At 38.4% G+C, this 27,704-nt stretch overlaps 1 protein-coding gene across 1 annotated transcript in view; it reads left to right on the top strand.

Moving 5' to 3' along the window:
- The window catches only part of CSRNP3 (cysteine and serine rich nuclear protein 3), a 210,654-nt gene extending 183,364 nt beyond the window's left edge, over positions 1–27,290 (top strand). Inside the window, exons 6-7 of the mRNA XM_042243783.1 lie at positions 14,064–14,360; positions 16,821–27,290. Coding sequence (XP_042099717.1) covers positions 14,064–14,360; positions 16,821–17,870 — 1,347 coding nt within the window. The 3' untranslated portion in view covers positions 17,871–27,290. The remainder of the gene's footprint in view (positions 1–14,063; positions 14,361–16,820) is intronic.
- The last annotated feature ends 414 nt before the right edge of the window (positions 27,291–27,704 follow it).

Below are 27,704 nucleotides of genomic sequence, written 5' to 3'. Positions count from 1 at the left end.
GATATGTGTTTCAAAACACCTGTTTTTAGGTATTTTAAACCTCGTGTATGTGCTTTGTTCCCAGCTGCACAAGAAGACAATCACTTAAATGAAGCTAGTTACAACCTAGCCTAGAGCAAGTCTCATAACTCCTTTGGAGGTATTTTTGACACAGTTCATTGAAAGGCCCTTAAGATTTATTTGGTAACAAGTCACTATTGTTGCTGTTCTTCATGATAGCTTTGAATGTAGCCTAATTTAATAATAATTCTCAGATTTGCTTCTGAAATAGACTCTCTGCTTTTCTAACTCACTACAAACCAATTGTAACCCTTACTCAAAAGATGAAGTCATTCTCCAAACTCAAATATTGGCGGAACAATAGTGATGGGCTGCCATTCATTAAATGATTTTTTACTTGCCAGGCATTTTATAAACATTATTTAATTTAATCCTGACAAAAACCCACTGGAATATGTAAATTATGAGACCATGTGTACAACTGAAGATAAAGAAGCACAAAGATGTTAACTGGCTCACTCAATAGAAAACCATTATCTTGTTACTTACTATTCTAAAATTAATTGATTATCCCCAATAGGTGTCAGGAAAGACAATCTCTGTACCTATTGGGAGTCATCCCTGTCTGGGGTTTGGAGCTGTGTGTGGTGGTTTTTAACAGGTGGGGAATTGTAATTCTATCTGAGAACCAGAAGATTTATTGTGGTGACCTTCGTAGCAGACACACACAATGACTGTTGGGGGAGCTACATACCTTCAGGAACATTCCTCCTTGCCAGGCAGTGATGTATTCTGATACTATAATTTGTATTCAGTTACTTCTACCCGTTTATTTTTAGCAAGCTGAAGAAGAAGCAGAAAGAGGCTTCTGTCATTGATTTACTTTTGTCATTGTGCTTAGCGTTGCAAGTTGAAGAGGCAGTCTTCCGAGTGGGTGTCATTCCTTGGTTTGTCATTGATAACTGAAAACATGCAACTTTCCATTTTGGTGAAGATACAAACGAAAGGCATTTGGATATCATCACTCCTTTCAAGTGAATGCCAAGCAAAAAGATAATGAATGGGATTCTAAGGTGATCTGATCTAATCCTACTGAAAGTATTCAGAAACTGGGAAACACATTTCACAGAAAACTAATAAAAGATCAAAGCAATGTGGACTCATTGACCGAAAAATCTGAAGGGTATTAATGGAGGAAAATGTATATTAACTTCAATGAGTTTTTAAATATCATTGACTATGTTTGTCTAAGGTTTAGCTATCCAAAATCTAAAATTAGCCATCCAAAAACATTACGGATCCCAAAATTTCAATCAGATACTTGAGATTTCACTTTCAATATGATATTTTCTTTGAAATATACCTCCGGGATAAGCAACAGAATGTGACTAAATTGATTCCATTTTTTGGCTAAAGCAGCTAGAGAGGGTCAGCAGCAGAGAGAGGGACCCAAAGAAGAAAGGGAGGATTATTAAGGACAAACTTTGCCACTTAAATTTGGTTTTCCTGGAGATGGTCCTCTGTGGGTGACAGTGAATTGCCCATTAAGGGAGGAGAGAGAAGAAACATCTGATGAAAAAATAAAAATAAAAAAACACTTTGCAAAGCTTTCAGTGTCAAACTTTTTCCAAAGCCTTCACTATGCCAACCAGATAAAACACACCAGGAAACTCAGTGGACTTGGTACTGGTCATTTCCTTCCTACCTCCCTGAGAAACAAAAGCTCCAGGACATAAAGGAGATGTTTTTCTTTCCGCTCTACCTGTGTGTCTTTCCAGGGTGTCTCAGGTTCTAAACAGTGAATCAGTTTATACAATGACGTCTCTTCCAATGGGGCCTTTTTTTAAAATTAATTTTTATGGCGTATTGTTGCTTTACAACGTCATGTTAGTTTCAGCTGTGCAGCAAAGTGAATCAGCTACATTTATACACATACCTCCCCTTTTTTGGATTTCATTCCCATTTAGGTCACCACAGAGCGCCGTGAGTAGAGTTGCCTGAGCTATACTACAGCTTGTCATTAGTTATATATTTTGTACTTAGTTATCAATAGTGTATACATGTCAATCCCAGTCTCCCAGCTCATCCCATCCCTCCTTCCTCTCTTGGTTTCCATACATTTCTTCTCTAAGTCTGCGTCTCTATTTGTACTTGCGAATAAAATCATCTATACCGTTTTTCTAGATTCCACATTCATATATGCATTAACATACGATATTTGTTTTTCTCTTTTTGACTTACTTTACTCTGTATGATAGCCTTGTGTTGTGTGCTTAGTCGCTCAGTCATGTCGGACTGTTTGCAACCCCACGGACTGTAGCCTGCCAGGCTCCTCTGTCCATGGGGATTCCCTAGGTGAGAATACTGGAGTGGTGGCCATGCCCTCTTCCAGGGGATCTTCCCAACTGATTGAACCCAGGTCTCCTGCATTGCAGGCAGACTCTTTACCAGCTGAGCCACCAGGGAAGCCTAAGAATACTGGAGTGGGTAGCCTATCCCTTGTCCAGGGGAACTTCCCAGCCCAGGAATCAAACCGGGATCTCTTGCTCTGCAGGTGGATTCTTTACCAGCTGAACTACCAGGGAAGCCCAAATGACAGTCTTAAGATTAAAGTCTTAAGTAAAAAGAACACAGGCTTGTGTTTTAGTGTTTCTTTATAATAAAATACTTCAGAAGCAAAATAAGGATAGAGATTTAGCTTTTCATTGTAAAATGTCTTCTTAGTGATTCATCTCAATCTAATTATGAGTTTGATATATTGAGAAATAATATATATAATTAGATTTGTAGAATGAATCCAGTTTTATTTGGTGGGGTAGGGGGGGAGTTCAAGTGTGCCTTTATTGGTGGTGGTGGTGGTGTTTGTTCCAAACATTGTCTAGAAACAATTAATAGAGAAAGCTGATTGAATAAAGTACATGTTTCTAGAAGAAATAACTAGCTTTAGATGTCTAAATTACAGAGTACAGTTCTTTTTCCCTGTCAAGCCCATTCAGACATGTCATGCTCTTCACAGTAATCATTGCAGTCATCTTAATACTACACATTTTTCCAAATTAAGTACTTAGATTTCATCATCTGCACCACACTGTTGAACAATTACATTAGCCTTTATTCCCATTTCATGTGTATCTGTAAAATCCATTAGGCGGCTGCTTCTATGTTTCAAAAGAACCTTGGCATTGAATTCGCCTCTGGGGTTATATTTTTCTGGATTCTATTACCATGGTATAGGAAATGTAACTTAGTTTTCACAACTTTCACTGGATTCTTTTTCTCAGTGTTTTCTCAACCCTGACCGTTCTTCCTCTCCTTTCTAAGGTCAAAGCTGTTTCTTCATTGTGGGGTTTCCATGTGTTCCTTGAGCAGTGCTTGGTTGTTTGCTCTCTTTCTTCATAAAAAAAGAGTTGCCAGATGGTAACTCTTCCTTTAATGAGCAAACTCTAAAACGTCTCTGTCTAAATTTCCTTTACCCAGAGTCTTAGATTTATGACTGTGTTTATTCAGTTAGTAATTACCTGTACAGTATTATAATTCTCCACCTGCACACCCAGTCTTCCAGCCCTGCCCTCTTGTTTCCTCTCAACAGTTTCATAATTTAACTAATCTTCAAGTAAAATTCCTAAATGCTCTAGGAGATAGAAGCCATTAGAGGTTTGTGAGAGATGACTGATGCCAAGTATCTCTAACCTATAGTTTCCAAATTTAGGGATAGGTTTTTAACTATTTCCTTATACTACAGTTCTTACTAGATGGGTCAGAGAATGCTGGTCTTGTTGTAAAGTAAATAAATAAACTCCACTTAGTATTTTTAAACTCCATACAGAATTTCTTTGTCAGCCTCTGTAGAGATTACTCAAAAGCTTATATAGGACCAGTACTTCAGAATGCATTGCTCTGACACCAAATGGAAAATAAGGACTTCCCAAATACTTGCCATATCATATGTGCAACATATTTTGAGAGGATCAGAGAAAATACACCTAACCAAAGTGGTGCATCCTGAGAGGCTGGGCTTCAGTCCTGAGCAAATGCAATAAATTTAAGAATCAGTTCCTTCAAAAATGCTGGCGTTTTTATTTAAGCGGAAAAATTAAACATATGTAATCAATCTCTACAGTTTTCCTATGCAATAAACAGTGATCTTCTAGTTCAGGAGACACCCATTCAGCTGATTCTTCTCATTAATAGTTGGGGCTCATGTTGTGTTCTGGAGTCAGCGTATAAAAATTCATCGCTAAAGTGGACTGGACTGACCTCTGCCCCCATGGTAGCTTGAAATCATCGGTGATGGGAATAGTCATATTGTGGGACTTGACAAGCACAAAGCAAACACAACATTAGACAAACACAACAAACTCGACAACAAATTAGAAACAGCCCTCCCTTTTTTTTCTGAGACATAGTTATTAAATATTTACCAGCACACTCTTGGATTTATTTCACTTATTAGCCTCTGCTAAAAGAGACAATGTTTGTCTAAACCAGAAGGAAGAATAAAGGAATGTATGGAAAATTTATGTCTTATTTTTTGATATTGTCATCTTTTCTGGTGACTTTCGGGGTAATATGTAAACCAAGGCCTCATTGTAAATTCAGGTTGTTGAAATTCTTATCAGCTGACAAAACAGCCAAACATAATGAATCTGGTTCCAAATTGCCACCTACAATTAACAGCTAATGAGCCAAAGACTTATACTGTAAGATCTGACTGAATATCAAAGTGATATGAATGTTTTAGTTTGGTTTGCCAGAGACATTAGCACCCAGATGATTTATTCAACGCATAACATGTAACCAGGAATTCCTTTCATCAAATATATATCCTATGTGTATTTGGGTATACAAATGCAGATATGTATATCCAGCCTCTTATTACACATGTCTGGCAACCCAAAGCACATTGCTTTTTAAAAAAAATGTATTGAAGTATAGTGAAAGTGAAAGTGAAGTCGTGTCTGACTCTGCGATCCCATGGACTAGCCCACCAGGTTCCTCTGTCCATGGGATTTCCCAGACAAGAATACTGGAGTGGGTTGCCATTTCCTTCTCCAGGGGATTTTCCCGACCCCAGGATCGAACCCGGGTTTCTGGAATTTCGGGCAGATGTTTTACCGAAATATAGTTGGTTACAAAAGAGGAAAGAAGGGGAGGGATAAATTAGGAGGTTGGGATTAACATATATATATATGTACTACTATATATAAACACACACTGCTTTTTGAGAAAGCCCATTCCATTTTGTAGTGATAATTGTTAGAAAGCTCTTCTTCATATTGATCAACCTGCTATCATCTAATTATACCTTCTGACCCTGATTCTGGCCTCCAGAGACATAGGATAAATCTTGTTCCTATTCTCCAAACTCCAGGTGTTTGAAAGCAGTCTTGATGGACATGCAACTATTTGACAATAGGTTATATGGGCTCCATGTGTCTCTGTTCTTTAGATTAAACATCCTTAGTTCTTTTCTCTAACGCTCCTGTTTTCCAGACACCTTATAGCCTTGGTTTCTTCTTCTGAATATAATGCTGTTTATTAATGCTGTCTACCTCAAAATATGGAACCTGGCGGTGGGGTGGGAGTGAGGCTCATGAGAGAGGGGATATGCATATACATAAAACTGATTCATGTTGTTGTACAGCAGAAACAAACACATTATAAAGCTATTACACTTCAGTTAAAAACTATGGAACTTGATCTGGACATTGCACTCAAGATGGGATTTTTTCAGTACATAGGGATATGTTACATTACCTGCTAACTGAGCTGTAGATACTCTATCCACAGGTATATGCTAAAGGTACAGGAGCTTTTTGGATCTTAATCAGTTTGTTTGTTCATATTATACTGGTGGTAAGTAAAACAACAACAGCAAAAAGACAATGAAGCAAACATGCATATCAGGCCTGGTAAACCAGGCCTGCATCATCATGCAAATTAAAACTTTTTAACATCTCCTGGGTAAGAATCCTCTTTAGTACTATACATGGTGTACAGACAGCAGTCAATAAAATTTTGGTTTTTTTATTTGAATGAACTTGATCTTATCATCTGAAAAATGTGCTAACCTGCCTTTTAGTTACCCATCCAAGATATTATTTTAAAACTACATTTAACAAGACAGGGCCAAGTTCATGATACCCTCTCAGAGGGTCCTTGTCACCACCCCATGGTGACCTTCATGGAGATTCCTTTCCTGGGCTGGTCTCTACTGCCAATAGGATCTCTAGGCAGCACGCGCCTTATTGGTGGTGCAGAGGCTGAGTATCTCTGTTCTTTGAAATATTTTCAGCATTTCAACTAACTAAAATCCATGCATTCAACCATACCCTCATTAATCAGCTGGTATCCCATCCTTCCGTGTACAGAACATGAGAAACTTTGTCAGAGAATCTCAAGACTAGATCACTGGTTTTCCAGTTATGTTCCATGGGGTCAGGGCTTTGGATAGCTTTCTCACTTTTGTTTGTTTAATAGGTAAGATTCTGCATGGACTTTAATTTGACAAGTGGACATTCTCTCCCTAGTGAGCCCAGGCAGAGGTCTTATAGTTACTGTTCCCTGTTCTCACCTGTACAGAGACCATCTTTTTAAATCATCTCTTTTTTTGGAATTTTATCTAGAATTTACACTTTAAAAAATAATAATTTACTTGCATTTTGATTACCCTTTAATTCCTTTCTCCATGACTCTTTGCAGATACTAGACAGAGCAGTCATAACTTTCAACTTTTTTGTTGATTTAAAACATGAATAGCCCAGGCCTAAGGATTCTTACATAAAACTGCTGAGCACTCTTTCACTATCTCCCACCTTCTTTTTTTACGTGAAATTCTTCCTAACGTATCTGTTCTTCCATTTCTTGTTTAAAGGTTTTTCTTCTTGATACAGACTGTAGAATGAGAATAGGAAGTAAATGATTCTACTTTGTGTCTTTGTAGCTCCCTCCCATTTTGTTTGTCTGTCGTTTGCTCCTCTCCACTGCTTCTATAACTTGCTCATATATTTTGTTGCACTTACCACACTCTATCATATTTATTACATGATCATCTCCCCAGCAGACTAGTAGCTGGTGTCCTTATTCTCAACATATTCCCATTATAATGAGGGAGATAGACATAAAACCAATCACCAAAACTAATATATTACTACAAAATTAGGCAGCATACTATGGCAATGATGGCTCAGACAGTAAAGAATCAGCCTGCAGTGCGGGAGACCTAGGTTCGATCCCTGGGTTGGGAAGATCCCCTGGAGAAGGGAAGAGCAACTCCAGTATTCTTGCCTGGAGAATCCCCATGGACAGAGGAGCCTGGTGGGCAAGAGTCCATGGGGTCCCAAGAGTCAGACATGACTGAGTGACTAAGCACAGAGTAAATGAGTTACAAGTCAGCTGGGAAAATCAAAAGTAACACATGAGGTCAACACTGGTAGCTCTCACTTGGACTAGCTTCTTTTGCTGGCATGTCTATTAGAAAGAACACCTCCAGAAGCGCACAAAATAGATTACTCAAAGGAAATGCTAACTGGTGAGAATGTCATATCTTCAGCTGGCTTCCTGTATTCTTTTTTGAGCTCTTGTTCTCTGTGTATGAATCATATATATTTTTTTAAATTTCTGAATGAGCTAATTATAAGGAAGCTTTTCTGCTCTTTTACCTCCTGCCCCGCAGCACTGAGATCAGCTCTTGGAGTGTAACTGCAACCATATCCTTCTCTTTTCTTCTATTCAGGTTTTCTATTAATATTATTCTAAGAATTTTCACTCCAAACTGGTCTTGTGAGCCTGGCTCAAGCTTTGGAGTCAAACCAAACCTGAGTTTGATTCTCAGTGCAGTCACCAATTATCTAAGTAGCTAGACTTTGGCAAATTATCTTCTTCATGCTCCAATTTTCTCAACTGTTAAAATACTTCCTACGACTGTTTGCACATCAGGTGAGATAATTTATATAAAGTAGAGAGTTCAGCACCTGGTTTTCAATATATGACGGCTTGGGTCATTCTCCACATCACCCTCATTATTATAGGCAGCAATCAGTGTTTGTGGAATTGAATTATTTTTTCACATTCTTATTGCCACTATCACTGATACATGTGTTAATAACTTTGTAATAACCAGGAGTTTTTACTGTTAAGAACACATTAAACCATTGAAAGGAAGTGTTTTTATTTTTGTGGGTTTTTGCTTTGTTTTTAGCATTATGGTCAATCCACATTTTCCGTACTGTTTCCCTCGCTATAATTATTTTACAATAAATTAGTTTCTTCAAGCCTTCAATTCATCAAAAAGCTCATCTTGTTGGAATTTACAGTGGAATATATTCACTGCATGATATAGGGAAAAAAAAAAGATTGACTACTGAGGTGACAATCTCCCACTCACCAATCCCCTACCCCACTCACTCCCCCATCCCATCTGGTCCTTGATTCAGGATAGTCTAAGAATCACTCTGCTGATTCTGGAAATAATGTGTAACATGTCCCATCCCTCAAACATATTTAGATGGGCAAAACTTTTACTCTGTTGCGCTTTGGAAACTGTTTACTCATACTTATCAGTATATATCAGATAGATTTGCAAAAGTAAGGAGTTTCAATTCTGTTTAAGAAAAGCTATAATCCTTTAATTTGTAGAGTGAGTCTGTAGAGCCACACAGTGGCTCAAGAACTAAGTCCTATCTTAAGTAGCGTCATTAGAACAAAGCAAATACACACACACACAGCATCCCTGGAGATATTTCCAATACAGGATAAACACACGTACACATAAATGAGATAAATAAATATAAGTTAAGGATCACTAAATCAAATTATGAGTTAAGACATTACTTATCACCTGAAGATGGCAAAGGCAGAGGAAGGGGGATGCTACTTTCTGAAAACGTTCTGTTTGTTTACTTTTTGCTTTTTGCTTATGAGCCAAGACAGGAAGGGATGCCACACAAGTTCATCCAGTCTGGATATTTTGTAGGCCAGTGAAAGCTCTGTCCCATCTCAGGCCTGTAAAGCTACTGTTGCTCAGCAGGGACTGCCTCCATCTGCTCAGCTAACTGCTACTCCCTCTTCAGATTCAAGCTTAGATGTGAAGTCTACCCTCCTCACTCCACCACTTGCCCCACCACTAGAGGCCGCTTCTGGTGGTCTAGTCACTAAGTTATATCACTCTTGTGACCCCATGGACTGTAGCCCACCAGGATCCTCTGTCCATGGGATTTCCCAGGCAAGAATACTGGAGAGAGTTGCCATTTCCCTCTCCAGGGACTCTCCCCAACCCAGGGATCCAACCCCAGTCTCCTGCATTGCAGGCGGATTCTCTACCATCTGAGCCACCAGTTGCCCCTTCTACATAGTCTCAATGCCCTGTGTCCACGTTCAGTTAGAAAATCATTATCAGTTCAGTTCAGTTCAGTCGCTCATTTGTGTCTGACTCTTTGCGACCCCATGAATTGCAGCACGCCAGGCCTCCCTGTCCATCACCAACTCCTGGAGTTCACTCAGACTTACATCCATTGAGTCTGTGATGCCATCCAACCATCTCATCCTCTGTCGTCCCCTTCTCCTCCTGCCTTCAAAAATTACTAGATTCCTCTTCTCTTTAATCCATTGATTTCAAGACCCATATCTTGTGCACCAACACACCTAGAGCCTAATGCAAAATAAGCATAAAAGATTACTGAATATATATTAAATATATAAAAAGAGTGTATCTCAGTAATTATCAAAGCAGTTAAGAACACAAGCTGCAGAGTTAAATATTTAGGATTCTGACATAGTACATACCTCACCGCCTATGATTTTGGACAGGTTATTTAGCATTCCTGTGCCTCAGTTTCCCCATCAGTTAAACAATCTAATGCTAATATCTACTTTATGAGATATTTTGTGATGCTCAGTGAGCTTATGCAGGTAAAGTGCTTGAAGCAGTGACATGCAGATTCAAAACTATTGTTATTCATATTGCTATTAATATCTCATATCTGATTCTCTCACCTCTCTTTCACCCCCACCTCCAATCTCTCTCTCTCCTTCTCTGTCATACACACACGCGCACACACACACACAGGTTTGAAGGTCAGTATCATTTGATGGTCTCCTTAAATCACATTTTTTTGGCAAGCCTTCTTTGAGCTCTTGGAAAGGCAGCATTCTTTGGGAAAACAACACTGAGCCAGAAATGGTCCAAGACAGATTGTCTTCTAAGGAATCAACTTCAAAAGAGAGCATTTTTTTGAATGTGGTCGTTACTCTGTATGCATTTATTTTATAAACAAAGGAACTTTTTAGACACATTGTGGTTTAATTTCACATTATATTAATAGTCCCCATACTCCATTAGGTACCATTGAACGTGGAATCCATCTGTTTTATACAGGGAAAGCATACTAAAATAGAAGTCAGGGGATTAAATTCTATAAGCATGTCTTAGAGAAGATGTAATTGTTAATAATCTGAGCTTTAGGAATGCATAAAATCAGGAGGCTGCATTTGATGAACTAACGTCTGAAAATTCAATGATTCTATTTTAAGATAGGAAAAAGACATTTAAAGGTATCATTCATGTCAAAGAGAAAAAGAATTGTACAAAATAAATATTCCTGTGAAGATGGGTCATGGGGTAAAGGAGATGCAGAAACAAAGGCAAAAACAGATGAGGAAGTCTTGGAAGACTCCCCAGAGTTTGTTGTACTAGATCTTGAAAGTGAAATGAACATGAGTTAGTGAACAGAAATAAAATGCTCATTGACTTATTTCTCCATTGCTGTAATATAGAAAATGCATTTGAAAATAATGTATGCAATACTCTAATTTAAAAGAGCATTTAAGCTCAGTAGGTTTGGCCTGAGTTTTAAAGGTGCAAATGGGCATATCCTGGAGGAGAGAGTTGGAGAAAGACTTCCGAGGGGACAGCAGAGAATAGTACCTGTCAGTGGTTACACACCAAACCAGATACTGTGAGGAGGGGAGACAAGCCAGTTAACTAGGATGAACTGGAATAGTTCCAGTCTTCACTAGAAATGGCAGAGATGATATTGGATAGGTGAGGCGAAAACCTTGTCAGACCACTTCAGTGATAATATGAGATTTTGAACATCTTCATTACGGCCCTTGTGTGTTCTTGAACAAGAGTGAAAATAGTTTGCACTCTGTATCAAGGATTTTTAGATTCTTAACTGAATTTTTATTTTAAAATGAAACTCCGTATTGTAATTTAAGGGACAGGTACACAGCAAAGTGATTCAGTTTTATATATATGTATATATATATATACATATATATATATATATATATGTATGTATATCTTTCTCAGAAGCTTTTCCATTATAGGTTATTACAAGATATTGAGTTCCCTGTGCCATACAGGGAACCAACAACCGACCCTGTTGGTTATCTATTTTATACAATATATAGTAGTGTGTATATTTTAATCCCAAACTCCTAACTTATCCTTCTTTTCTCCTTTCCCTTTGGTAATCATAAATTTCTTTTCTGTCTGTGAGTCTATTTCTGTTTTGTAGATAAGTTCATTTTATCATTTTTTTTAGATTCCACATGTAAGCAATACCATACGATGTTTATCTTTGTCTGTCTGTCTTACTCCCCTTATTATGATAATCTCTAGGTCCACTCACATTGCTGCAAATGGGGTCATTTCATTCGTTTTAATATTCCATCACACAGACATATATATATACGTATATATACACACACCACATCTTCTTTATCAGCTTTCTGTCAGTGGACTTAAGCTGCTTCCATGTCTTTGCTATTGTAAATAGTGCTGCTATGAATGAACACTGAGGTGCGTGTGTCTTTTCAAATTATAGTTTTCTCCAGATAAATGCTCAGGAATGGGATCAGTGGATCATGCGGTATTGGATTAAGAATCATCTGTAGTTTATTTGAGATACAGTTGTTTCTTTTTCATTCTTAGATGCCAGTTGGGTTATTCATGTTGTCCTAAAAATGTTCATGTTTTTAAAATATTTGCTTATTTTTATTGATTTTTAGATTCCATGTGTTATATGACAGCTGCCATTATTTTTTAAAAAATCAAGCCCTGTTATTATGAAATGAAGTTCTTTGTTGTTTTTGTGATGTTACCAGCTTCACAAGGGAGCATAAATATTATAGAACACGGAGATTAAGTAGGAAGGAGGTACTGAAATGAATCATGCTAACCAAGTCCTGGGTGTCCTGCATGTGCTGCGGAGTCAGAACTTTGATGAAGTTCACATAGACAAGCCAGGAATTCATGAAAACATAATTTAAACCCCACAGAAATGACAAAATAGGAAAGGTAACCCTCCTGTTGGTTAATTGAGTATATTTTAGGCAGGACTGAGCATATGTTGGGCAGTTATACACTTGAATTCCTTCAAAAGTCAAATCCTTACGGATGGAAAGATGCTTCTGTGGGCAAATAAGAACTAACAAAAGTGCTAATAGCAGCCAAACAAAGTCATATCCTATTAGTGGACATCAAAGAAAAGTGAAAACAGCTTAACCGATGCGTTGATAAAGAAATTTCAAGAAAGGTAGTAAATTACAGATCACAGCAAGAAACAAAACCCAATAAAAGGAAATGCCTTCACTTTGTTAGAACATAGATTTAAGCTCTGAAGTAAAACAGAAATTTTATATAATAAACCAACAGCTTTTGAGAATGTATTTCAGGGACTCTTTGCAACACACAGACACACACACACACACACACACACACACACACACACACTTGCTACTGTGTTGTTTCCTCCGCCTAAGGGCAAAGATCAACCTTTTATTTGTTTTTCAATGCATTCAGAGTTGTCAAGTTGTCAAGTTTGGGATTTTTGGTCAGTAATGAATATTCTTCTCTAAATGTCAGACTTTTTCCTATGAAGATGAGAAAATGATGTCCGGTGTCACCAGGGTATTTTAACTGTGTAATAACTGAATTGTTGTTAAGATCAAAAAGCATAGTAATGGTTACAGTTAATGAAATCCATAAAGTAATACATTGAAAAGCTAAAGTTCTATTTAGAACTTCCTTGAATAGTCCCCTACTGAGTTTCTGCATTTATTCCTGAGCTGCTTCTCAGAATATATGTTTTGCTCATATTCAGAGAAAGTGTCTCTTTCTAAATGCTTCTTTATGAAGAAAACATGTTATGTGGTGACATAGCAGTAAGAAGTGAAATACTGACTCTGGGTTTCCTGATGAATGAAATTAATTTAGAAAGGAAATATACATGGAAGAGAACGGTTATGGTATGAGACCCAGCCACCCACCGGGGCTCTATTGCAGAAGGTACTGCTGTGGGTAGTCTCCTATGAACTCGTTGGAGGGCAGAGTTTGTTTGGGTACCTGTGTGCAAGAGCCTGCCTCACTGCCATCTGCTCTTGTCTTACTGAGAGCACAGTGACCTGACTGACTGCTTCGTATCAAGGCCTCATTCATGGAACATTCTGTACAGAAACCATGTTTGTAATCCCAACAGCACCGGGCAGCAAAACTTTATTTCCTAGTGCATGGCTTCTCTGGAGCCCAAAAGACAGAGTTGTTGCAAGGACATGTTTTGCTGATTTAGGTGGGCAGCAGCTTCCACTAAGATGCTATCACCTCTGAACAAGGATACATTTATCCCAACATCAAATGTGTCCATCATGAACTGAGTCTAAAGATAGCTTTCAGTGACGGGCATCTGTAACCTTTGGCCTGTTTCGCATCATGCTGGCTGAAGGCTCCAACAACTGTAGCTCCTGGATTAGGAGGTTAAGAGTTCCAATTAACGGTCTTGTGTCCATATAAAAGCCTATCATTTTGATATGTTCATGTGCCTTCCTGTAACTTCTCTAAAGAGAAAAGTAAGAGGAAATGATTTGACTCACAGTTTTTTTTTTTTCATCCCATATGAATCATTTGTAAGTGGAAGTGTAGATCTCTTAATCTCCCACACCTATCCATAAACACTTATGGATTATGGGGACATAATGTTATATAATAACTTCATTCTTACCAAGTGCAAAAGTGGGGATTTTCAAACCTGCTAAGTCTCTAATTTGCTGCTTTGTATTTCTAGATGACAAAGAATGGCACCGTGGAATCTGAAGAAGCGAGCACTCTTACAGTGGATGACATTTCTGATGATGATATTGATTTAGACAATACCGAGGTGGATGAGTACTTCTTTCTTCAACCCCTGCCGACAAAAAAACGAAGAGCACTGCTGCGGGCCTCTGGAGTTAAAAAGATTGATGTGGAGGAAAAGCATGAGCTGAGGGCCATCCGCCTGTCTCGAGAGGACTGTGGTTGTGACTGCCGGGTGTTCTGTGATCCAGAAACATGTACCTGCAGCCTGGCAGGCATTAAGTGTCAGGTAAGGACTGGGATTTCAGGGAACCCAAAGGCAAGACATTATACACTACCCACTAAGAGGCAGTTGTGTTACATGTAATGAAGTTTCCCACACGTGAAAAAAACTCTGAAGCAAGGCAAGACACATGATTCAAGAAGACAGAAATGCTAATTCAATGACATGAGTATATGTAATATGTATACTTATACATAATATATATTATATAAGCATGATATATACATATCTATGTAAATATATGTGTACATAATATTTTATATATTATATATGTGTATTACCTATACACACACATACTTATGTTATATAATATTTGTATATGTAATATATGTATTATATACATAGTATACATAATACATAAATGTGTATATATAATATATTAATGTGTATATATACACATATTACATAATATATATACACACACATATGACATAGTGTGAAAGGCAATCCAAGCTGCAATTATCAGTTGAAATTGTTTCCCCTTGGATTCATTTATTATACGAGCTCATTTTGGCTTCTAACAAGCAGCCAGGGAGATCATGTCATCCCCACCATTTGAGTTTGCATTCTCTAATCCATCCATGGGCTATAAAATGATGATTGGTTAGAAGTGGTGCAGACTAGTGAAATAATGATTATACTGAAACTTCAGAAAACTGAGTTCTCCTGGCTCTGTTTTCTGCCACTGTGTGAAACTGGCAAGTCAGGTAAGCTTACTGGGTTCAATTTTCGCACCTCTGACCTGAATGGGCTAGACTAGATCAGGGGTTGGGGAGTGATTACTCACAGGTCAAATCTGGCCCGCCACCTGATTTTGTAAATAAAGTATTATGGAGGCACAGCCATGTTTTTGTTTTTTTGTTTACATGTTTCCTATAATTGCTTTCATAATTCTACAGCAGAGTTGAGTAGCTGCTGGAGAGACTGTATGACTCACAAAGCTTAAGATTATTCTCTGGCCTTTTACAAAAAAAAAAGCTTACTAACCCCTGAACTAGATGATTCTCAGGTTCCTATCCATCTGCAGCATTGGTGCTATGTGATTAGATAGGGGGTGGTATTTTATGCAGAAATTCAACTTTTTCAGTTAAAGCCCTCAGGCAGACAAAAGGAGAAGGCTATTCTCCTGAGCTGAGCAGTTGCTTGAGGTGGATTCACAGAAAAGGAAATCACAGCTTAGAAAGCCAGCTCTAGATTCTGGCTCTGACATCTGCTACTGCTTTTTGTTGGGGCCAGGATGACTGGGATCGAATCTGCTTTCTTCTCTGTAACATGGGAAATTCCTGAGCTTGAATAAGGTAGCAAGAAAGGCAAGTTCTTCCTGGTTGCCTATACTCTGGTCTGCATACAGATGGGGTCTAAGACAGTAAGCATATCTTAGGCTTTCCTTGGGATGCCCAGAATTCCACTCATCACCTGAGTGAGGAGCTCAGTCTTACAGCCCTTGCTGAACCCAATCACTCTGTCTATAGAGTCCAATTATTGGAGTAATTCGGGGGTATTGATTAAATAAGCAGCTTCTCTAGAGAAACCTGTGGGGGCTTCCCTGGTGGCTCAGAGGTTAAAGCCTCTGCCTGCAATGCGGGAGACCTGGGTTCGATCCCTGGGTCGGGAAGATCCCCTGGAGAAGGAAATGGCAACCCACTCCAGTATTCTTACCTGGAGAATCTCATGGACGGAGGAGCCTGGTGGGCTACAGTCCACGGGGTGGCAAAGAGTCGGACACGACTGAGCGACTTCGCTTTCTTCGCTTTCTTCGCTTTCGCTTTCTAGAGAAGCCTGTAGTCTAAGGGAGGGACAGGGGACGGGGAGCCAGCAACTGAACCGGAGTCCACCAGGCACAGTCATGAATGTGCATACCTATCGCAGCCCCCGCAGTGCATCAAGTACCGAGAAGAATAAGACAGGGAACCGATGCGAGTGAATTATCACGCTGCATGAGACTAAACGGTGTCTCAGGCAGAGAAGTTCATTTTACAATAAGAAAAGAAAAAACTCATGGCTAGTGTAAGGAATGTCATGTTATTTAGACTAAAAATAGCAGATGGGTATTGAGGGCAGTAAATTTGTTTAAAATTGGGCATGTGAGCTGGCTTGCTGCTGAAAAAAGAGAGCTCAGGAAAAAAGAGAGCCGCACTGGGGGAAAAAAATGGGACCGAAATTAATGTGCAGGAGAGAAGGGGTAAGGGAGGATGGAAACAGAAGTAAAGAAAGTGCAGGAGGGATAAACGGACTAAAACCATACCATCAACTCATTGTTATATGAAGCATAGGTTTAAAATTAGTTTAACTCTTCTGTCCTCAGCCTTCACTTCCCCTTTTGCTTCTGTTTGCTGTTTGATTGTCATTTATTCTGGCGTAAGTGGGTTTGTCATCCCAGATTCCAAGGGTTTGCCGTGAGGTACCGGATTTTGATTTGATTTGTTCAGAGTTCCAGGGGGGCTAATCTGTGTTCTTCCTCCCAAGGTGGATCGAATGTCTTTCCCCTGTGGCTGCACTAAAGAAGGATGCAGTAACACAGCAGGTAGAATTGAATTTAATCCTATCCGTGTCCGGACTCACTTTTTGCACACAATAATGAAACTTGAACTGGAGAAGAACCGAGAGCAGCAAATCCCCGCGCTGAACGGCTGCCACGGGGAGATAAGTGCGCACGGTAGTTCCATGGGCCCGGTGGCTCACTCCGTCGAATATGCTCTCGCAGACAATTTCGAGATTGAAACGGAACCGCAGGCTGCCGTGCTGCACCTGCAGTCGGCCGAGGAGTTAGACTGCCAGGGGGAGGAGGAGGAGGAGGAGGAGGAAGAGGATGGCAGCAGTTTCTGCAGCGGAGTCACGGACTCCAGCACGCAGAGCCTGGCCCCCAGTGAGTCCGAGGAAGAGGAGGAGGAAGAGGAGGAGGAGGAGGAAGAGGACGACGACGAGAAAGGGGACAGTTTCGTGGAAGGTCTGGGTCCCCACGCCGAGGTAGTCCCTCTTCCTTCCGTCCTTTGTTACTCCGATGGCACCGCCATCCACGAGAGCCACTCAAAGAACGCTCCTTTTTATGCCAACTCTTCGACCCTCTATTACCAAATAGATAGCCACATTCCAGGAACTCCCAACCAGATCTCTGAGAACTATCCGGAAAGAGAGACTGTCAAGAGCGGTACCCTCTCGCTGGTGCCTTACACCATGACCCCGGAGCAGTTCGTGGACTACGCCCGGCAAGCCGAAGAGGCATACGGCGCCTCCCACTATCCAGCCGCCAACCCCTCCGTCATCGTTTGCTGCTCCTCTTCGGAAAGTGACGGCGTGCCCTGCAATAGCTTATATCCCGAACACAGGTCCAGTCATCCTCAAGTGGAATTTCACTCATACTTGAAAGGCCCCTCCCAGGAAGGGTTTGTCTCTGCGATGAATGGTGACAGTCACATTTCAGAGCATCCTGCTGAAGATCCTTTGAGCCTTGCAGAAAAGAGTAGATTGCACGAAGAGTGCATCAAATCGCCCGTGGTCGAGACTGTCCCTGTTTAGTAGTTTAAGTTATTCTAAGACCAACTCTTCTCCTATTTAAAGCACTGTATTTAATTGGATTTCCTGGGCTCGTTGTGGTTTCAACTGAGGACCAAGAAAACTTGGCCCGTGGTGAAGCTTCCAGACTGTATTTTGTTTTCTCCTTTCTAGCTACATGACTGTGCCATTGCACAAACGCAGTCTCTATGAGGATTTTAAATGATTTCAGACTGTTTTGATAGAAAATGCTAATTTTAAAAAAAGCATATCTCACAGTTGCCTACCTGTCAAACTGTGTGAAACCTGCCAAGCTGTTTAGATCAGAGCTCCAAGTTTTGGATTATCGGGCCTGTGCAAGATTGTTAACTAAGACTGGGAAATGAGGTTTAGAGTCCTAATTTTCGATATATCTGAAGATGACGGTGACTTTTTAATGTAAAAGTTATTATTGTAAGAAAAAGATTTAATTGCCCCATGTGTATTTTATTTATGGTAGCTAGAAGTCATGTTCTGATGAAAACGAACTGCAGCATGTTCTTTTCAGCTGAAGATGCATAGTTAGTACCACCGAGCATGCCCACATGGATTGCCTCTGGAATCCATTCATGTTTTTATGATCATGTCTGATCAGATTTGCAAATACTTTCTTAAGGGTGAAATAGGCCTATTTTTGCTATTTTGGACAAACAAATGAGTCTGTATGTGCAGGTCCTTACACAGTTTTCTCTAAAGTTAAGAGTTAGGACAATCCTCTGGTGAGGGCCTAGTTCATTGCCCTCCCTCAGCTGACTCCAGAGATGGAGATAGAAGGAATTGCCTTTCTTTTTTAAACACAGCATCATCTTGGTTCTTAGCTTGGACAGCACCTTCAAACTCTACTCCCCTGCATCAAAATGCACTTTAGTGCCCCTTCATGGTACCTTGTGAGGGGTGGGGACTAAGAACTCTTTGAGATGAAAAATTAAAAACAAAAAAACATTTTTAAAATCTGTAACTATTATAAGGTTCATAGAATTAAATAGAGGAATCAATCCAATGATACTTTATGAAGGAAAAATGACCTGTTTTCCTTCACCACTCTCAAGACCTAACTCGGTCAAAGCAGAGGAGGCTGAGAAAACATGGAAGAGACACAGCCTCAGCAACCAGCCTTTTTCTACAGCGTGATCAATCCGTCTCTACAAAAATGAGTGTTTAATGAAATTTACACTTAGTGACTAGCTGACTGAAGTGGGGGCCTCTACCCAAATACTCAACTAGGCCTTACTTTTCTGAAGCATTTTGATTTCTCTTGCCTGGGACAATTAGCAGAACAGTCCAGAATGCATTGAATACTTTCTAATTACCTCATGTTCTCTTATAAAAGGGGACAGATAGAAATAAAACATGCACTCCCCACCTTTAGATTATCTGCACTTGGTTCGTCGGAGGACTTCTAAGATCCTGTTTTCCTGTAAATTAGTTTAGGTAACTAAATAGTGTGTTCTAACTTTTTAGTTCCAATGCAATATGACTATGCTAAATCTGTTTCATATTTTTGACCTTCTATTGTCATGTCATTTCACATTTTATGCCTCTTTGAAATGTGGACATGCCTTGCTATTCAGTGACTGCATCACTACTTATTTTTTGTCTCTTAGACTTGGATGTTTAGAAATACGGATATAAATACATTGTAGATCTCAAGTCCTTAAAGAATACTATTTTATTTCACTGAATTTAAAAATGTTTGGTCTAGAGAAAGTCCTCCAATGGAAGAATTTCTACTAAGACTTGACTTGGGGAAAACATGTTTACTTGGCAGCTCTTCCACTGTGCAGTTGGTTACAGCCCCTACTCTACCCCCACAATGAGCCAACCCAACCTTAGAACCATTAATATTAATATTAAAGCAGCTTTGGGCTGGTCTTTATGGAGGTAGCAGTAATAGGGGCAGGGATGCTCCTTTTGAATGACAGGCCCTTTGGGCTATTCAGATTGGGGTTTTGCTCAAATCTTGATAGCATATCTCATGTTGTCTGTAAAATTACAGTTTTTAGTGCTTGCTCTCCAAATTTTTCCCCCTATCAATACAATCTAAAGAGCACAGGCCCAAAGAGAAAATGACAAGAAACTATTGTTCCTTCATTTGAGCACATGAAAAATCCTGTGTGCCATATTGATTAGACCATTGCAAGCCTTTGAAATAGTTACTCGTGTGTGAAGCACTCAGCTTATGCTTGGAACACAGTGCGGCAGAGTGGGGCAGAGGTGTCTCTGTGCAGAATTGAAGGGTAGAATGCCAGTCTAGATTCTGAAAGGATGGATATTTAATTCAGTTCAGCTTTATTTTCACAAGAAGGTTGACACCTACTTGTTTACGTTGGACTGGGTCTCTGTTTTGTAGCTTCATTTCCAAAAAGATGCTTAATTTAGAAACAGGAAAACAAACAAAAAAACAGAGCTTTTTCCCCTGTCTGTCTAATTGGGGTCAAAAGTCACTGCTACACAGGATTAACCTTCCAGCCACGAGAGCTTCTGTTCCAAACGTTCATATATGTATTTATAACCTAACCCCTAAATATTGCCTACATACATAGATTACCTATGAAAACACTCACGCACATGCCTCCCTCAATACACACAGTAGGTGTAATACCACACATCAGAGAATGTCAGATTTTAGGCCAATAAGGAATACTGAATTTTTCCTACCCTAGCATTTGGTTGGGTTTTATGATCTAAAACTGTGGTCTGGAAATGAAGATGATTTTTAAAGCTATAGTTTAAATATACTGGTTCAAAGTTGTAAATAATACTAATGGTAGAATCGGTTCACTGTTACTTTTTCCCACAAAAGCTGAGAGAGCACAGTGTGCCATTTGACTCTTTTTTTTTCCATTAATAGATCATCTATTCAACAAAAAAATGCCCACATGCCAGGAAGGGCTACGGTTTTTCTAAGCATTTTTAAATGGGGACCAAGAGCTGGACGCAGCCAGTGGATTCTTCAGATCTTTACTCGGAGACACAGTAACCTGACCTGCAGCTGTTGCATTATCCCCGTAGTATAGCTAGCCAAATTATAGTCTTGTTTTGACACACGGCTTTTTAGTCATTCACTGTCAATGGCAAAGCTTCGTGCTTTAGTCCCTGTTGTTTTAGCACCAGCCCTCTACCTTTTATTAGGGTTTAATTCCCAGTTATAATCCAGGCCAAATTGATTTGCAAGTCAAGTGGCTGGAGCAGCTTGCATTTCCTTTGTCATTCTAGGTTTCCTCTGGGAGAAAGAAATCAATCAAAGAGATTTACTTTTTTCCCTTCTCTTGATCATTGATTATTTAAGACATCAGTAAAATCCATTTGTCTTCTGCCTTTTGGTTAATTGAAGAATATGGTTACTTTCTGAAAGCCAGTCTTTTCTTCATGGTGAAACAGCATTTTTCCCAGAGTGCCAATCACGTATAAAATTGGAAGCTAATACTTACTAATTAATTTTATTATTAAAATCTTCATAATCATCTATAGCCCAGCAATACCTCCCCCAATAAAAACAATAAATTACAGAAACACTGGTCTCACACATTAACAAAGGAAAAAGGAGATTATAAATGATTATGTTCTTTAAAATTTTATCCTCTGACAGATGATTTCTAGGCAGAATTCTGGTTTGGTTGTCATTAAGCAAGGAAATGAATGATTTATTTCCTATTAACTGATATATCACTGATTCTTTGGTTAAACTTCTGAGATTGTTGTACAAGTCAAAATCCTTTGGTCTTAACATATTTACAGTGTGTTTATCAATTCTTTTAACAAATATTTATTGAACACCTACTATATTAGAGGAACTGTCCTAAGTGGTTAAAAAGAGGGGGAAACGCTACAAATTCCAAGGGATTATGATAATGATGAAAAGTGGAATGAGATAATCAAGCTTCATTACAGTCCTTTTAAGTTATGACTTTATAAAGTGATGTTAGAAAAAATGACATCAATTCTTGTCTGACTACATGAAAACTAATTTGCCTAAATTAGTAGAAGTCACTGGATCCTCCTACTTCCCTCTCTGTCTGAAATTTATGAATTAAATTTGGCCACAACTAGAAGAACTTAACCCAATGAAAAAGAGATTTTCACATAATTGCTTCTTCGGTGTTAGACCTATGTAAGTTATACTAAATTTATACCAGCACTCCTACCAGACAGTTTCAAAGGCAGGTTCACTCACACATAACCCAGGAAACCTTTCAGGAAACCTTTGAAGTAACAATGTAGAACACCATCACTCATTTCTATTTACAAAGAGCCTATAAAATAGCTAAGCTTGAGTTCCTGGTTCCAACAGCATTGCCTTGCAGCTTGTAGAAAACAGGTCACTCGGCCTCCTTACTTTTAGCCAGGGATTACAAACCATTGAATTAGCAGGTAGAAAATCGACATCCTCCAAAGTTAAGAGACTACCCTTGTAAAAGCTGCCACGAGACTTCCCTTTCTCCAAACACAGACTTAATCTTTCTCTTCAAGATGGCATCTGCTCCTTGTTGTCTCAAGATAGTTCAGAGTTTATTATTGTAGTCGATGTACAAAATACCAACCTTAAATGAGAACTAGCTTCATGCTTTCAAAGGCAAGACCACTATAATTCAAAACGGGAACTAAGCTATGAATTCTTACCATAACCAACACCAAAAGCTAAAGCCTTAATCACTCTTAGTTCTAACACAAATTTGCAACTACTGATTACATTATTCATTCTGAAATCTGCCAACTTGTGCATGAGTAACTTAAATGCCTAAGCCGAATGCCACAGCTCTGTGCAAACAGCACAGCTCATCAGATGTTTTCTGTAGCATTAAAGAATGTAATTGACTTAATTTAACTGAATATCAGCAATTTGAAAACTCACTAGAATTATAGAAATGTTGGGTGGGGTGAGAATGGACTATAAGCTTAATAAGTTATGGTGTCTCCTATGAATCATAAAGTTTCAGCTGAGCTGAGAAACTAGAATTTTATTTTACTAGCAGAACTGAATTCATAAATGGCAACCCAAAACCTAAAAGTTACAGTGTGGACCCTCACAGCCCAGTTGGTATTCATATCTGTGACCTACTATTGCCATCAATTACATCTTCCTATCTAAAAGTAATTTGATGCTTTAAAAAAAAATACAGAGCTACAGCATGATAAAAAAAAAAAAAACTTTTAAAGATGTAAACACATTTTGTATTAAAAAGACTGATAGAGTCTTGTCAAAAGTCATGAATATGGAAATGAAAGAGCTCTTTGATATTTCACCTGCCTAATCTGTATATTGAATGTGATTATTTAAAACTGCTGTTTCTAAGTTTTATTTCAACCCCTCTCCTACAAAGGGGAGCAAGAGATTCCTCCCTTTCTAACAATGCAAGTATTTTGGTTTTTTTCTTTCTTATCAGAAATTCAAATTTAAAAGCTTGATGTGACCTGGGTTTTACTTGATAAGCAGCCTTGGGGTTAGTCTAACTTTGTGCTGTCTGGATAGTGCCCTGATTTCTGTATCCTGGCAGTGGTGATTCAGACAGAATGATGGGAAGCAGGAAGGTCTGTACAACCAGATTGAAAACCTAAGCCAGTTCATTTTTATATGCAGTTTTTGTAATCTAACATATAGGCTGCGATTTCAGTAAATTCAGATACTTGGTACATTCATGGAAAATGAATTTCAAAGATTTAAGTCAGGTTGTTGACTACCTTCTTTCACTTTTGATAAATATATCACTATACAGGGTAATTGTTTTTGCTTGATACTCTTCACTTGCTTATGATTCAAGAAAAGCCAGCTCTAGTGTGTCATTTTATTTCTTCTCCTAGAAGCTTCTGGCAGAACTGAAGTTTCAAGAATGTAGAATTTATGTTGGACAATGCTGTATTCAGCGTACTAATGGTGGTATTCCTTTCTTTGCATTACTCGTTACCATGGTGATAGTCAACTCAGTTCAGTGACTCATTCTAGTGACATGTGAGGCCGCTTAAATATTTTCAAGCTAATATATATTGATTAGAAGGGTTTAGGAGAAGACAAATGTATGTTAGAAATTAGCCTAGTCTTTGTCTAAATTAATTTATGTGACCTGTTTGAATGACTTCAGTTGTAATTTTGGAATACTTCTTTGTTAGGTATTCTCCTTTCTCATGTGGCTTTCTCTCAATATTTTAATCTGGCTTAGCAGGATATTGCAAGTTATTTATTAATGAATATTTTTAGAAGGGAAATTGACTTAGAAAATATCTCTTTAAAAATTGTCTAGGAGCTTCTATCACCCAAGCTCTTTATCAAGCTCTCCTGCCATGTTGGGTAGGACCAGAAATGACCTTGTCAGCGGTGTGATCTCCTAATATGGTTTTGTTGTTGTCTCTAAGTAGGGAACCTATACAAAATAAAATTGAAGTTTCTAACTTTGTAGCAAAATTTATCCAATTTTGTTTTGTTCTTTCTTTTTATGTTGGCCATCAAGCTTTTCTCCTTAGCCATAAATAAAGTGCTTATCTTTAAAAAAAATTCAAAGATCTATATACCATTTTGAAAAGATACTTAAACATGAAAGAGAAAGAAGAAATGAAATTAAATTCTTCTCTGGATTCTTCTAAAGAGGAAAAACCCAAATATCTAAAACTAGAATATAAATTGCCCAAGGTTAGCTGTTGCTTTATTTTTAATTTAGTGTTGATCCTTGAATGTTTTAATGATACCCAAATGACTTCTGAATATAATTGATTTTAAATTTTAGTAGTAGGCAAAGTCATTTCCTCTTTACCATAACTAAATAAGGTCCACTGCCATGGGTTACTGTGTCTTGATTCATTAGGCATTAATCATGCCGAACGGGTATCTCAGCATAGTTTCATCTTTTCAAAGATACTTAAAATGGCCAACTGTGTGTGAATAATGGAAAGTTTGAGATTCTTCTGTATTCTTCAAATTTTATAGCCCTGTGGCTCCAGAGGTCATCTAACTCATCCATCTACCTCTAGGGAAGACTGTCACTCAGGCATGCTCTATAGGATAGATACCCATCTATTCTTCACATCTCTGGGGAAGATGGTTTCCGTAGCAACACAATCCAGTTCTCTTAGGCTTTTCTCACAGTAGGAAAATGTCTTAGCCTGTCTTTGTGAACTAGGCACCTGGCAACAGATGTGGTGATTTGGGCCATTGTCCTGGGAGCCTCAGAAAGTTGGGTTTCCCTTACCTTTGGTGTTTGTTACATTTGATGATTCCCTAAGACTCCTAAGAAATCAGAGTTTTAAAAATAAAAATCTGGCTATTGGGACAATGTTCAGTAACTTGACCTGCTCATGACAAATATTGCTGTAGTTTTTGGTTTGTTTTTATCTCCTTTTTTGTTTTGCCATTGCTATGATATCAGGAAAAGTGACTGTTTCAGATCCCCAGTGACAGATATCAGAACTAGGATCAAGTGACTCCGCTTTTAAACTGCTCAATTTTCTGAGAAGTTGCAGTTACAAAAAGGGAGCATTTTCTCCCTTCTTGCTTCCAAATAGATACTTTCTCATTCATCTTTCTATACCCTAAAATGACAAAGGAGAATCTCTACTTTTCCCACTTTTTCTGGGGAATGGACTGGCGATGGAGAGTCTGGTGTGGGATAGAATGACTCCAGAGAAATTATTCGGCCACCATATGATCCCAGCCTTTGTCCCCATGTTCTGGAAACAGTGGCTGCATGCCTTCTCAGGGTTCCACACAATGATTAAAAATGTGTTGTCCTGACAAAGCCTGAAAACAGAAGGAGGAGTCCAGGAGGGTGGTGATTTTTTTCTGATTACATCACTTGACCCAAGCACCCCCTGCAGAGAGCTTTTTCTGTTTGTTCAGAGTAGCCTCCAGCTTGGAGTTAGAACTAGCAGGAAAATAAGGAGCACCCTGGAAATCAATTTCTCCTCTCTCTGTGGGATTTTTTCCAGTCTGGGTACAGCTGCTTAACTCCCCCAACTCAGATGATCTTGTGAAATGACAGCCACATCCATGTGGTTGCTCCCCATAAATAACCTTAGGGGAAATAACCTTTTTTTGCTTTAAAAAAAAAAAACAAAAACCCTATAGATTGCTTATGTAAAGAATGTTGAATCATTTGGCCCATGTTTTAATTGACTCTAGACACCTCTATGGAAATAAGTCTGAGGCGTAGTTTGTGAAACATGTTTCAAAAGTGTTTGATGTAAAATAAATGCTAGACATTTACAGTACAGAAATAATTTTGTTTTTTTTTTTTTTAATGTAGATTACAACTCTATTCCTAAGAACCTCAGCCTTTATTGTGTCTTAGTAAAGCTGATCTGCTTTCATTTTAGTTTATTGCATTTCTGGTGTAATAGCCTCTTAAGATAGAACTATTAATACATATGTACTGGTTAATGCCTGTTAATGCAGAAAATGGCACTTTGTTATTTCAATGTGTTTCCCTCAGTGTCACAGGGTATAACAGTTTGATAGGAAAAGGTCATCTGACATTGGTCAAAAATGCATTCTCCCCATTTAAAATGTGTATGTATAATTGGTTGCATAGACAAATGTCACCTTTTGCAGTATCTTTATCTTGATCATAGTCTTAGACATCAACTGTGTGTCCACTTTCCAGCTGCCATAGAAATTTGGTACATTTGCAAATTCTGGTGAAATTTTGTGAGCTGAATGTAATGGTAGATCAAATGATCCAAAGCACTTAGGTGTTATCCTTCAGTCTACATTGAACCATTCGGACATTGGGAATGGTCTTTACACAAGGGAAGTCTTTTGAGAGTATTTGTGGGTTTTTTTGTTTCTTATCTGTTGGATTTCACTGGCAAAAAAAAAAGTAATCTAAACACAGTGGGATCAGTTCACCATATAACATTTCTATATTGTGATTGGTTTTATCTTTTTGTTGACTCTTACTATGACCTTTACTCAATTTCAGCAGTATTTCAATAGATACTTTATTACTGTTATGCTCAATATAATCGCTTAGAAAGGTTGACGGGAAGAAAATCGAAGTCATACATACCTTCACTTTACACTAAGACATCATGTTGTATGTCGCATAGCTTCTAGATTGATTTCTCTTGTGTATAAGTTATAACATCAAAGATGCCAAAGGGTATATAAAATAAGCTACAGTAATAGTCAACAGAACTTAACCTGGATTTTATGTTGTAATAATTTATTCATATTAGCTGTAGTCTTCTGTATTTATATTTTCAGTATTTATTATGAATGACATGGAAATTCGTGTATTTATTGTGGCTTTTTATTGCAGTGTGTATATATATATATATATTACAAATAAGCATTTTTAAGTCTTATCCTTAAGTTTCTTTTATTAGTGGCCCTTGTATTATGCTGTACTTTTTATTATATATTGTACAAATATCTTGTCCATTTGTTTGCAGCAGAGTAAAACCAGTTTCTAAATTGTATCTATTGTTGCATTTTGTGTAAATCTTTTGTTCTTACCTTCAAAGCAGTCACACACATACAAGAATATCTCCCTCCTTCGGTGTAACAGATACATTCCTGAAAAGTTGTGTGTGAAGCCAGTTCCTGTGAAATGACTCAGAGATGTGCTAACTCTACTGTGATTGATCTCTAAGTGGAGATGCTTAATAACATTTTTCTTCCTCAGCTGTATTCAGCCCTTTCATCAAGTAATGACATGTAAACAAATATGAGGGCCAGAGAGGAACTTCCTGTTCCAGTGAAACTGGGGAGGATATTTTTACCAAGACAAATCCAATCTTTTGTAAGTAGTATCCTGCAATTCACCTGTTTAGTAGTATTTGTGTTTTGCTTTGCTTGAGGCAGAATCTGTGTGATCTGGTATTTAGAATATG

Source organism: Ovis aries, chromosome 2, assembly GCF_016772045.2.
Source record: "Ovis aries strain OAR_USU_Benz2616 breed Rambouillet chromosome 2, ARS-UI_Ramb_v3.0, whole genome shotgun sequence".
Taxonomy (NCBI): Eukaryota; Metazoa; Chordata; class Mammalia; order Artiodactyla; family Bovidae; genus Ovis; species Ovis aries.
Note: the sequence above shows the minus strand (reverse complement) of the source record. Positions and strands in the feature narration are given on the sequence as shown.